Source organism: Tympanuchus pallidicinctus, unplaced genomic scaffold (genome assembly GCF_026119805.1).
Source record: "Tympanuchus pallidicinctus isolate F22 unplaced genomic scaffold, pur_lepc_1.0 scaffold15, whole genome shotgun sequence".
In the NCBI taxonomy this organism is placed as follows: Eukaryota; Metazoa; Chordata; class Aves; order Galliformes; family Phasianidae; genus Tympanuchus; species Tympanuchus pallidicinctus.
Genome location: NW_026294669.1, coordinates 30,697,490 through 30,710,962, shown reverse-complemented (window position 1 = coordinate 30,710,962; position 13,473 = coordinate 30,697,490). Strand labels below are relative to the sequence as shown.

At 35.8% G+C, this 13,473-nt stretch overlaps 1 protein-coding gene across 2 annotated transcripts in view; it reads left to right on the top strand.

Annotated features, from left to right (window-relative positions):
- The window catches only part of ITGAV (integrin subunit alpha V), a 45,365-nt gene that overhangs the window by 18,462 nt on the left and 13,430 nt on the right, over positions 1–13,473 (top strand). For both annotated transcript variants that reach the window (XM_052675592.1, XM_052675591.1), the window contains exons 7-22: positions 831–956; positions 1,757–1,801; positions 1,987–2,030; positions 2,117–2,173; positions 2,813–2,865; positions 3,266–3,468; positions 5,524–5,715; positions 5,832–5,877; positions 6,472–6,573; positions 7,054–7,112; positions 8,210–8,364; positions 9,439–9,576; positions 10,182–10,249; positions 11,170–11,317; positions 12,033–12,125; positions 13,169–13,248. In XM_052675592.1, coding sequence (XP_052531552.1) covers positions 831–956; positions 1,757–1,801; positions 1,987–2,030; positions 2,117–2,173; positions 2,813–2,865; positions 3,266–3,468; positions 5,524–5,715; positions 5,832–5,877; positions 6,472–6,573; positions 7,054–7,112; positions 8,210–8,364; positions 9,439–9,576; positions 10,182–10,249; positions 11,170–11,317; positions 12,033–12,125; positions 13,169–13,248 — 1,609 coding nt within the window. The remainder of the gene's footprint in view (positions 1–830; positions 957–1,756; positions 1,802–1,986; positions 2,031–2,116; positions 2,174–2,812; positions 2,866–3,265; positions 3,469–5,523; positions 5,716–5,831; positions 5,878–6,471; positions 6,574–7,053; positions 7,113–8,209; positions 8,365–9,438; positions 9,577–10,181; positions 10,250–11,169; positions 11,318–12,032; positions 12,126–13,168; positions 13,249–13,473) is intronic.

The window sequence follows — 13,473 nt, the reverse complement described above, 5'->3', positions numbered from 1 at the left end:
CAACACGTAGACTTGGCATCACAGGAGACTTCTTTCTAGTTCTATGTTCAAAACTCCAAACCAAATGAAATGATTGAAATTCAGCTGCAGACAGAATACGATATACATTATGTACCTATATTCATCTTATTGCTTTCTGGCAAAGATTCAAATTCATCTGTTAGAACTATTTATTCTCTTCTGTTACTACTGAAGAAAAATCTCAGCTCTGAATAGGAGATAGCAATAGCATACTTCTGAAAACTATACCTTTACCCCACGTTCTGAGATGCTAGAAGAGTAGTTGTCCCTGTGCTGCATACACATCTGGAAATGTGAAGTCAGTGCTCTCCTGGAAAAAAATGTCTTGCAATACAATCTAATTTTAAACTCAAAGAAAGGAATGTGATGAAGTCACCATCTAGTGGCTAGTGAAATGAGAACAGGAAGAAGGCAGTAAAGCACTAGCTTGTTAATAGCTTGTTTACTGCCATACTAAGCTCTTATTCTATGGAATTGAGACAAGAGCGGGATGACTCAGCTCTGAAATAGCACAAGCATATGCTTACTTCTACCTAACTGAGCAGTCTCGTTCAAGTCCTGCCTTACATATAGGAGTGGCTTCTATTTTCAGTGAAAACACGTCATGAGCTTTTGATTAAATATGTGCATAAATGTTTGCTGCAGTAGGATCCAGATTCCCATTTTTATCCTTTCTGGTGTTGCTGCTGTTGGCTGTTTTCTGATCAGTATTGTGGAAGAGCTGCTGCTTTATAAGCAATTATCTCATAAATCTGTCTTGTTTACTGTATGCGTGCACATGTGTTTTAAGCTGTTTTCTGTATCTTTAGGCCAGCTCATTTCTGATCGAGTGACAGAGATTGTGGCTAAATATGACTCCAAAGTCTACAGTACAAAATATGACGACCAGTTAGCAACCAGACCTGCTAGTGCTGCTTTTGATGACAGCTACTTGGGTAAGTAGTTTGAAAGGGAGGTAAATCTTGTTGTACTTAAACAATCGAACAAAACAAACACGAAAGCTCTTGTGCTATTCACACTTGTGCTATTCTTTCTATTAAGTTGTAGACCACAGTATGAATTTAAATTTTGGCAGATGAGAAGAGAGCCAAAAATGCTGTAATGCCTGTATGAAAGAAGCTTAGTTACCTTGCCATAATCTTGACTCAAAAACCAGCTGATCACAAAATAAACGGGACTATTTCTGTACATTTTGGTGCTCTGTAATTTAGGCCTAATACAACTTATCAGGTATGATATTTACCTGGCAAGTTACTCACGTAGCTATTTGTTTTAGAAAAGTAGTTGTTTCTAAATAACATATCAAAACGAAGCAAAAATGGGACAGAATCATGTTTGTAAAGAAGGCTAATGAGAAGATTGCCTTTGACAAGTAGTAAGTTACCATTTAGCTTTACCTATGTTGAACTGCATTCAGAAAAATATTAAGGGTGAATGTGGACATTTCCCAGGTACTCATTCTAAATAACTGCCTGGCACACTTCTCATCATAAAAGACCTGGTATACAAAGTTTGTTAAATTCACCCACTGAATTTGTCTTCTCACGCAGAAGCTGATGAGTTACAGTCTGCTTGTGTAACTGTTCATCATCTAATCTACTCAGAGGCAAAAAATTGTTTCATTATATTTCAATGTGAAGCAAGAGACTTGTGCGTCAAGACTTGTGAAAAGTTTAGAGAGGTGAAAGGCTTGAAAATGTTCCTGAAGTGATTTACTGATTTTTCTCTTAATCAGGTTATTCCGTGGCTGTTGGAGACTTCAGTGGTGATGGCATAGAAGGTAAGATAGTTGTTTCAGTAAAAAATGGTAATTCACTGTGCAGGACTTTCAAATAAGTGGTGTAGAACAAATGATCAAGTGCAAGGGAAAACGTATAAAGCACTAGGAATGAGCTACCCTGTACAAAAGAAGGCATTCTGCTTTGGAAACTGAATGTTATATGGGTGTCTTGTTTTGTATTTCAGACTTTGTATCAGGAGTCCCAAGAGCAGCAAGAACTCTAGGCATGGTAGGAAATTTGAAGCAGTTAATTTCATAATAAATGAAATGGTTAAAGTTGTTGCTTTGCCATAATGTGTTTTTTCTCACGTGCAGGTGTCCATCTACAATGGGAAAAACATGTCCTCCATGTACAACTTCACTGGAGAGCAGGTATGTTCCTTCAGTGTGGTAGATGACAGGGAGGCTGTTTTTAATGAGAAATGATACGTTAAGAAACTATTTTGGGTACTAGATTATGTAAAATTCCCTATGTTATTAGCTTCAGTGCCAAAAAAATGTTTACGTGTGTAGGAATTGTAAGTTCTGCCTGTTCCTGTTTTATGGTACTGTTCTTCTTGTTTGATGGTACTATTCTTGTTTTATGGAACAGGCTCTCCAGGGGAGTGGTGGAGTCACCGCCTCTGGAGTTTTTCAAGAAAAGGGTAGATATGCTACTTATGGACGTGGTGATGGGCTGATGTTTGGATTAGATGATCTTGGTCTTTTCCAATCTTAATGGTTCTATGATTCTTAGACACTTAACTGAGAAAAACAATCTTAACTGGGTAGAGCAAATGCTGCCTATTTTGATAACTGAGAAGGAGTACTGGATCATGAAAGGCAGAATGGGGAAGGTAACTCACAAGTTGACCTTCTAACAGAGTACTGAAGACAAAAATGAGATTTTTTTTTTTTTTTACGGTATATATAATCATCTCCCTAATATCACTTCTAAAAAGCTTTGCACAAGCTTTCTTGTGTGTTTATGTCATTAGAACTCAAAAACTTGTTTTGAATTTTGTTTTCCAGATGGCTGCCTATTTTGGGTATTCAGTGGCTGCCACAGATATCAATGGGGACGAGTAAGTGGGCTCCTTTTCCCCCTTTCCACCCAATATTTCTGCAAAGATTTAAAAACAAACAAAAAACGCTTATAATATGCTTTTTTTATCTTGTTTAACTTGGTGAATTGTATCTATACAATAGACTTTTTCACTAGACTTCAACATTTTGTCAAGTTTAGATTCGTTTTTTATATACTTACAAAAATGCATGTGTATTCACATGCTTTAAATGCGTTAAATTGTTTGTTATATGGCTTCCTTTGCCATAAATATTTGCCTTCTGTTGCAATTCAATGATGGGAAACTTTCATGTTAACACTGGCTTGAGTGCTGAATTATTCCTGCTAACGGATACTTGAGAAAATCAAATTGGATTTTCATGCTGTTATTAAAAGAACCTTATCCCTCTTTGGTTCAGTTACACAGATTTGTTTATTGGAGCCCCACTCTTTATGGATCGAGGTTCTGATGGGAAACTTCAAGAGGTCGGCCAAGTTTCCATTTGTCTTCAAAGAGCCTCTGGAGGGTTTCAGATCGCAAAGCTGAATGGTTTTGAGATATTTGCAAGATTTGGCAGTGCTATTGCACCCCTGGGTGATCTAGACCAGGATGGCTTTAATGGTAGGACATCATTTTTGACCAGAATTTTAAGTTTATAGATTAAATCTAGACAACATGAAGTTTGGATTCTGCATGCAAACATTAAGAATTCTAACCATGAGTGAATGTTGGACACTAAGGTCTAGACTCCTTTCGATGCTTGTATGCTACTCCCAAGAATGCTAACAGGAGTTACATGTATGCATCGAGCAGAGACTATACCATTTAAACTACAGCATGGATTATTTTAGTTGTTATGCTGGAAGTGTATTTCTTTCTAGGTGATAAGTACAGTAGATATTTTGGTTAAGTATCTTAGTCTCCACTGTAATTTGTTTGGACATCCTCAATACAATTTACCTGTTTCCATTGCTTAAAGCCAATCTTTCTCTCCAGAAACACAAAGATGACTGGAGAATGTTTCCAAGAGTTGGTTAAAACTGTTTCAATAGAAAAGATTTTCCTGAGAAAAGTCTAGATTTTAAAATATATATATTTTAATTGAAAAGTCTGCTGAAAATGTTTTGTGACAACTACAGCCAACTGCACCTAGAGCTGGGTTTCCTGAGCGTAGGTGTGCACTCTGACCAAAAGTGTGGAATCCTAAGCCTTTGGCCAGTGCTTCTTGTAACTTTGACTTGGGCGTGGACAACAAACCAACAGCCAGTAGTTATATAGTTTTGGGTCAGAGGCTTTCAGGGTTCTAGGAGAACACGTTTCATAAATAAATATTTGTTTTAGCATTTTACTTAGCAATTTACATAATTAACTTAGCCATTATTGGATAAAAATCTGATTTTAGGCCGAGTATGAGCATGCTAACTTCAGAATCCTTTTGCAATGTGCCAGTTTGGTACCACATGTATGGTAGCTCGAAATACTTTATGCCATTTAATATGATAAAGTTAATACTTAAATTTTTTTAGTCAGTGGTAGTATAGAGAATTAGTGCAAGGATTCAATATCTCTGCACCTATTCATGAAAGACATTGGAAAGGTTACAGCTAAGAAAAAAAAAAACAAAAACTGTTCACTTGATTAGATGATCCAGACAATGCTTTCATTCCATCATATTTCAGTCTGAAATACATATAGGTGAGAAAATCATAGCGAAAATCTTCCTTGTTGTAAGTGTAATTAGTATGCCACTATTAGATCTACTTTATTCATTTATTGTTCTGTTCCACTTTGGGAGTGCTAATTAAAATGCTTTTCATCACAGTATGGTTCAAGATTGAAATTTCTATTGTTTGTGTAAAGTTTGTAAAGATGAGTTTTAAAATATGAAATGGTAAGGTATTTGTTCTCTTCAGAAATGTTTTCAAAATCAGGAGAAGAATGGGGACTCATTTAATTACTCTCCTGTATCTTGTTAAGTATTTAAACACTTGCATGTTAAGCAAAGCTTTGAACCTGCTGGGGAAACATTTACTTTAGGTCGCCAGTACACTTCTAAAGCTGCTTTTAGAGGTATTATTTCCTGTGGAGTCTGATTATTAGCATTTCATTTATTACTGTTTATTGTTAACTGTTAAGTGCTCACAAACATATTAAACTAAAGAGAGAATGTAACTGACGTAACTGAAGATTCTCCATAAAGTAAATGGCCAAGCCCTGATACCAGTAGATTGGAATTCAATATTTAACATTTGTTTAGGCTGATTTCAGAGTCTTCCACAACTATTAAGATACCACACCCTTTGGGGGAACATGAGCATGTTAATGAAATGGACAAATAGTTCTACTTACTTTTTTGATTTGTTTCCAGCAGTGACTAATTTTGGGTGTTAAATAAACTCAAAACTATCCCAAATCCATCTGATCCATCTGTGAGTTAGTGAAGTGCATAAGTATTTGCAGAACTGTTCCTCTTACTCTCCACACCCAAATAAAAGTTTGGTATGCTCTTGCTAACTTCTTAGGATATCCTAGCATACAATTTAAAAATAAATAAATAAAAATTAAAGACTTGTTACATTCTGTTCCTATTGATATAGATCAAAATCACAAGATCAGAAATTACAGATCATCAGCATAAATATTAAAGATGTTAAAGATTGTTCTTTTGTTTTACAGATATTGCAGTAGCTGCTCCATACGGTGGAGAGGACAAGAGAGGACTTGTCTATATCTACAATGGAAGAGCAACTGGTTTGAATGCAGTCCCATCTCAGATTCTTGAAGGGCAGTGGGCTGCTCGTACTATGCCACCCAGCTTTGGGTACTCACTGAAAGGAGCCACAGACGTGGACAAAAATGGATATCCAGGTCCTTGGCTCTACATGTCACTTTAGATTAATAGCAGCCCTACCTCTAACTAACAGCCTATTAAAATATATATATATAAATGTGTATTATTTCCCTTTTTTCTCCTTTTTTCTTAGACTTGATTGTTGGAGCCTTTGGTGTTGACACAGCTGTTTTGTATAGGTGTGTATTACTCTGTGCTTTTACAAAAGCAAAAGTAAATAAAGAAGGAAAGCTCACTGGCATTTGTTAGTTACAAAACAAAGCAAGATTAGTGAAGTCTGAAATTCTGCCATTCTGTCTTCTAGACTACTGAAGATAGGAGAGGAGGAAAAGGTTGTATTGCTGTTTTTACTGGAGAAATTTGTAATCTTATTATTTATCCTTCTCAATGTATCTGTTGTTACGAGACGATTCAAAATTGTCTTTAAAGCTTTCTGACTGACAGTTTTCTGGACTCTAAGAAAGAGGTTGCTGCTAGCTATTACGCTGTGCAGTCCCAGTATTCTCCCCAAGACTTGGTCATTTGGGGAAAATACCATATTTGTCTGTTGAAAATAGGAAGGACTTTTCCTTAACACGGTTGTCCATGTCACAACTCTGATGGTAGTAAAAGAGTATGGAAAATCTTTCTCTTTTTCCTTAATCAACTCCAAGATTATTCATTATTCTTGAACTTCCACTAATTATTTTCTCAGTGTGCATTTTGCAGTTTAGTGGGAAGGGCACTGTCTACCACAGTGCGGAATGCTGTTCAAAAGGATGTCTTCTTTTTAGGGCCAGACCAGTTATTAGAGTGAATGCTGCCCTGGAAGTTAATCCAACCATTCTAAACCCAGAAAACAAAGCCTGTTCACTGTCAGATGTAAAAGTTTCATGGTAAGTAAGATATCCCTATTTTCCTTGAAGAAGAAGCAGCTTTTCAACTTTTTATTTTCATAAACTTCAAGTTTTGAAAGGAGTCTCAGCTTTTCCTTGCAAGGGAGTTACTCCAGGCCCTTAATCACCTCTGTGGCCCTCTGTTGGATTCTCTCTAGAAGATCCCTCTCTTTCTTGAACCAGGGAGCGCAGAGCTGGACACAGTACTCTAGATGTGGCCACACCAGGGCAGAATAAAGGGGGAGGATCAGCCCCTTCGACTTGCTGGCCATGCTCCTTTTGCACCCCAAAGCTTTGCATTGCTTTCTTTGCTGTCAGTTTTATTAATAGGCTGCAATTTTTTTTCACTAGTATAAATGGGATTGAGTTAGAGTCTCGCAACGGAAGACCTCTGAACTGAGAAAAACAGTAAGGAGTTTTAGAAGAAAATAAGATGGGGGAAAATGTGTGAAATTAATCCTTTCTTTTCTTCCAAAACAGCTTCAAAGTAAAATTCTGCTTAAAAGCAGATGGCAAAGGAAAGCTCCCTAATTCACTCAGTAAGTTTTATTACATTTTTTGTTCTGCCTTCATTTATCCTGTTTGCAGACACAGGTACTAGTTGTAACTCTTTCATTCCTGAAACAAATGATAACTATTTATAACACAGTTTTGCCAGTTCATTAACTACAAATCTACAAAACTTTCTTCAGTAGGGTTTGGTGTTGGATTTTTCTTTTTTCTTTTTTTTTTGTTAACTTGAGTCAGTTGAAATCAGTGTGGTTTTTAGAGTGATTGGGACTTGAAGCATGTCTCACCATTTTGTGGAATTAGTCTTGAGAAATTCTTTCTATTTTAGGGAACTGATATGAAATGTTATGTAGAGGAGAGTTTTAAACAAGAACATTCAAGCACATGTTTAGTTAGGCCTTAAGAATATAGACAAGACACAAAGCACGTCTCACATTTTTGTTGAAATCCTCAGATTCTGATTGATATCACTGATTTTCTGATCAGATTTTCTAGATCAGAATCAGAAAAAGACTGCTTCAAACAGCTTTTAAAGTTTTTCTTGAGATTGTATAGTATGGCAGATGGCATGCTGTAGCCCAGTTGTGACTAGCAATTAGAAATGCTTTTCCTTATTTCCTCTATGACATGCATATAGGAGGTATGATTTGGGAGGATTCATAAAAATTGCTGTAAATATTTTACATTTCATTATCTGTATTGAATATTTGAAGTAGCTAAGTTAGCAACACAGTTCAATTATGTACATATTATGTACAAAGCTGCTGTACTATTTACTGGCTGGAAAAGCATTTCTCTTGCAGTTCCAAAGCACTTATGAATTTATCATTGCTCAAACATTAATACAGTTTTTGTTTTGAAAGAATGAGCGGAGCTCGTTTTTTGGGTAATCGTGGCACTTCTTATTTATTCTTAGTTACTATACTGAGAATGATGTATTAACAGATTTTGTATTTAAATAAACGAAAGTTTTACAATTTCTAAGTATTAAATACTAATTATTATATTTATAGCATTATATATTATTTAAAAGGTGAAATCAACTTTTAAGCTCACTTCTGATGCAGATCTGCTTTGTGTTTAATTGGATAAAATATCCCTAATCCAAATGCTTTGTATTGGACAGATTTCCAAGTGGAGCTGCTGTTGGATAAACTGAAGCAAAAGGGAGCTATAAGGAGAGCTCTCTTTCTCCACAGCAAACAGCCTAGCCATTCCAAGAACATGACTATTACAAAGGGAGGCAAAATGAATTGTGAAGAACTTGATGCTTTTCTGAGGGTGAGCATCTATTTATGTTCTAGGAAAATCATTACTGGAGAAACTTCATGCCTAGTGGATAAACCTAGAACTATTAAACTGGTCTATCTTTCCTGGGTTAATGTTGCTGCCAGAGGATGAAGAGGATTAGTATTTTAATTAAGATCCTGGTCACTAAATGGACTGGAAATTCAATTCAAATTCTTTAAAGCACTTCATGGACAAGTCACCTAGACATAAAATTAGTTATAATTTACAGGTAACTTGGAAGACAATAAGAAGGGGTTGTACTTCTACTTTGGAAGCAAGAGAAAGAAAAATACAGATTTTTCAGCCATAAAGCAAAACTCAGCAAATTAGAGGAGATGGAAATAGCTGAAATGTTCCATATGCTTTTTATCAGACTTTTGCTTCAGTCTCTACAAATGTGGACAGGTGTCCACAAATACAATGTCTGACCCAAGAGAAGAAACTCTGGCTGGTAAAACATTCTTATATGGAAACTAACAATTACAATCCATATGAGAAGACTGCAAATAGAACACAAAAATGGTTGAAAACTGTCAGGAAAAGAGTTAATAATAGATTTCTGTCCATAGAAATCTGAAGTAAGGTCCTGTAATGAACTCAACAATTATTTGAAATGAATAGTATGGAAACGAATGAATCCATTGTAAATGAATATTTTCAGGAAGTCTGAAGATGAACATCTGTGAGGGATTTAAGAAACATGGAGATTTTATTTTTTGTTATAGGAAGGAGTAGAATTGTTCAGGCTCAAAGACTCCTAATTGCTTAAGTTTTATGACTTAATCTTTCTGTATGCTCTCCTTTTACGTTTTGTAAATCATACTTGCTAAAACCAAAACTGTATATATTGAAGTATACAATGCAAGTTCTTTGAGAAGACATGTTTTAGTTGGAAAGAGCTTAGATACTGGAATGCTGTTTCAGCCTTCTAGTTCCTACTGCAAGTTGATCAATAAATAAAAATACTGCTCAGTGTTGCTGTTGGGATGGCTGTTAACTAGAAGATCTTTGGTTTTGTTTTGATTATGCATTCTAATTGTAATTCAATTTTTTTTGTTTCCTTAGGATGAATCTGAATTTAGAGACAAATTAACTCCCATTACAATTTTTATGGAATATCGTCTTGATTACAAAACAGCTGCAGATGCAACAGGATTGCATCCTATCCTCAATCAGTTCACTCCTGCTAATATGAGCAGACAGGTACAGTTCCATGTTCTGTTGTCACAGATTTTGTAAGAATATATTTTCAGCTTTCAAAACGTATGTTCATCTTAGCACTTATCAAAAATTATGATACAAAAACATGTATCTAGGCCTTAGCCTTTGAGTTATGCAACTTTAGATTGGACTTGCATGCTTTTTTTCTTATGTGTCTTTTTTTTCCTTCCCTCTGTGACATTTTTCTTCTTCTTTAAAATATTTCAATCCTTAGCGCTGGATTTCTTGTTCATCTGTACAGTGTAACATTTTTCTGGAGAAAAGAAGATAACAGTACAGAATCCCTTAAAGGATTGGAGTGTTTTTTCCATTCCTCACGCTGCGCTGCTTTATGTGTTTTAGCCATTTATCTCTACAGATCTCGTAACTTCTGTTTCTGCTCTTTTGTATACGGTTTCTACTCTTGTTTGTAAAGAGGAAAGTTTTAACTTGTTTGCAAAAACTCAAGATAAATAGATTCCAAGTAATGAAAGAGGACCAAGTCATGTAGGTGTTAGTGCTGGAGCTGAAAAGTGTGGCAGGTTCTTTGATTAACTGGTATGTTATGCACAAATAATTAAATAAATATGCTTTTGATTTTTGCATAGGCACACATCCTGTTGGATTGTGGTGAGGATAATATCTGCAAACCAAAGCTGGAGGTTTCAGTAAGAAGGTAATTATATGACAAAAATGCCATATGAAAAAAGAACAACACTATTTGAATTCTAACCTTGAATTCTGGACTTCAAGAGCTTTGTAATACTTCCGTTAAAACAGTCGCTTGAAATAAGTAGGACCTGTTTGTTGCTGGGAAAACCTTTTTTTCTGCTTTGTAACCAAGTGTCACTAGCATGTAATACAGGGAGAGCAATGTACCCTCTCCAGTACCATTGAACACAGCTTTTTATGTCCATGTTTGCTGACCTGGATATAACGGTAGTGTTACTCGTAGCTACACCAGTGTTAGGTTATTTAATACTAGACAGGAACATGAAAATATGAACATGGCATGTTTTTCTTCAGCATGGGTGGATAAAGCTTCTTTTGCCTTTTGTTAGTATTGGCAGTATCTTTTATATATTCAAGAAAAAAAGAACAAGCTCTCTATTGCAGTTGTTGTCCTGAGGCTGAGCTTCTTCTGCTTGTTAGGCCTGAAAGCCATTCTGAATATACTACCTCTACTCATAACTGTTAACATATTTTATGCCGTTATGTCTACAGTGTTTGCTCATGTATGTGTGGGTATGCTCATTCATGCAAATGTTTCAGAAACCTTTTACATTAGTGCAGCTATATTTAGCTTAATTTTTGGTTGGTAACATGAAAATAATAGAAATACTTTTTTTTTTTTTTAAAGATACTGTATTTGCATTTGGAACAAATGTATTAGAGAGGTGTGGCTGTATTCTGTAGTTGAGCCTTCCTTCCATCAACTTTTGTTATAAATGTGTGCTTGTACTTCTGTAAAGTAGGCATGTAACTCAAATGTGCACAGGGATGTAGTTGTTAATAATTGTTTACTCTGTTAAAAAGCAAGTGTTGGGCTACATAATTTGTTTATATGTTGATCATTTTACCCTTGCTTTACTTCAGTGATCAGAAGAAGATCTACATTGGTGATGACAATCCCTTAACGCTGACTGTCAATGCAGAGAATCAAGGGGAAGGAGCCTATGAAGCAGAACTCTTTGTCATTGTTCCTCCCCAAGCAGATTTCATTGGTGTTGTTCGAAATAATGAGGTAAAATTGCAAATATTGTTCTTCTTTGAGTAATTGTTGCTATTGAAGCCAGCAGGAGAGAGTCCATCAGTGATACTTTGTAAGATGAAGTCTTGAAGCAAAGCTCCAAAGTAGCGCTCTAAGATTCTTCCAAGCCCTGTGTTTACCTGACACCTTGGCAAATGTTTCTAGTTTTGAGTCTGCTGGTAGCAACAAAGGAAAGTCTGTGTCATGGGGTCTGACACACAGATTTTATCTGCTATCAGTCTTTAGGCAAATGGTAGCCATTCAAATTTCAATATATCAAAAATCTGACAGCTCCTTAACACCTCTTGTTGAGTAAGCTAGTGAGTATTTGTGTTATTTTGCTTTCTGATCTGTATTTTCTGCTGAGAGTTTTAACACTTCCCTGATTGCCAAAGTTTATTCACATAGGTTATAAAGAATTAAGTGGAAAAATGCTTTAGATCACTGAAATAATCAGGTCTGTCCAACGTAAGAGCACTGAATTTCTCCTGTGATAACCTTGGAAAGAGCATCTGTCTCACTTGAGTAACATTTGCCTCCTTGCAAACTTGAATATTCAGATTTCATTGAATTTATAGTGCTTGATTATGTTACAACTGAGAAATGATGTTAAAATTAATGCAGCATATCTAGCACTCTTCTCTGGCCTGTTAAAGAGATGTCAAGTGTAAAGAATGATGTTCCTTAATCTTTTTTTATTTTACTGTAGGCTTTAGCAAGATTGTCATGTGCATTTAAAACTGAGAATCAAACTCGCATGGTGGTTTGTGACCTGGGAAATCCCATGAAAGCAGGAACTAAGGTGAGATTTGGTCCAATAGGTGTTTAGAAGTTCCAGCAGGAGGGCAGCTGGGACTTTTCTTAATCACAGGTAGTGTTTGAACAGGGTGTTTACTGACAGGAGGTTCAGCTAAACATCTAGGTACCCACATCTGGTTAATTCAATGGAAATTGGTTTCAGTTTCTCAAGTAAATTGAATTAAAAGGAACATGTGTGCTTGTGAGTTTCATGATGCAACTCAAAATATGTAGTTCAGTGAACAGAGGAATTAATGCATTTTGGTCCCTTATGTCCCTCGTGTCTCTAGATTTATAGAATACTAATTTTTTGGTATGTAATAAACAGCTAGCTCATAATATACCTTTCTCTTTATTATGGAAAATGAACATTGTCTCTGTCTAGTTTTGTCAAGTCTGAGCCAGTATTTAGACTAGCTGAAAACTCTGTGCTTCAATCAAACGTAGCCAAAACTGCAGGAATTGAAAAACAATTAGTGGTACCTGGCAGATGTTAAGGTATTATGACTTAAGAGGTCTAGCTTTCTGAGGAAATCAAGTGAAAATCAGTTACAATTATAAATGCTTTGACAGTGTTTTCTTCCAAGAGGCATCCTGTACAGATTAACAAATGCTATTTCTGAAGTATTTCAGGGTATAACCAACCTGAATTGCACAAGTATTGAAGCAACTGTTATGCACTGACCTTGGGAACTGTGAATTTTCATGTTAAACTTTGCCCTGTTCTTCAGACCACAGCAATTTTTGTAACACATCTGGATACTCAGTTACGTGCAAATAGCTCAAGCAAGGTGATGAGCATGATATACACCACATATTTCTGTGTTAGGGCATTGGTGGATCGACAGAAATCAATACAGAGAGAGAAGTATGTTTACTTCTATAATTAACTGGACAAATTTTATTTGCCAATTCTGTATTGTGTTCTTTTTATGGCCTCATGCTAAAGCAATTTCATTGTAGTATAATAGTACTAAGAAACTTTTACTTGGTGTTTTATTTTACTTCCACTGGACCATGGTGGTTTTTTTGTTTGTTTGTTTTAAGCTATTAGCTGGCCTACGTTTCAGTGTGCACCAGCAATCTGAAATGGATACCTCTGTGAAGTTCGACTTGCAAATACGAAGGTATGGAAATCTGTGAATATGCATGTTGCCTGGTAGATAATGTGCTGAGTATACAGGTCGTGAACTGAGCAGTTATGGTTTCATGCTGGGATAGTTGTGTGGTCTTTGCTTGGTAATATTTTAAAAAAAATACCCTTCTATGAATTAAGGTTTTTAAAATTTAGGGAAGATTGAGTATTCTATTTGAATGTATTTTTTGCTTACAACTTTTACACAGGCCATAGC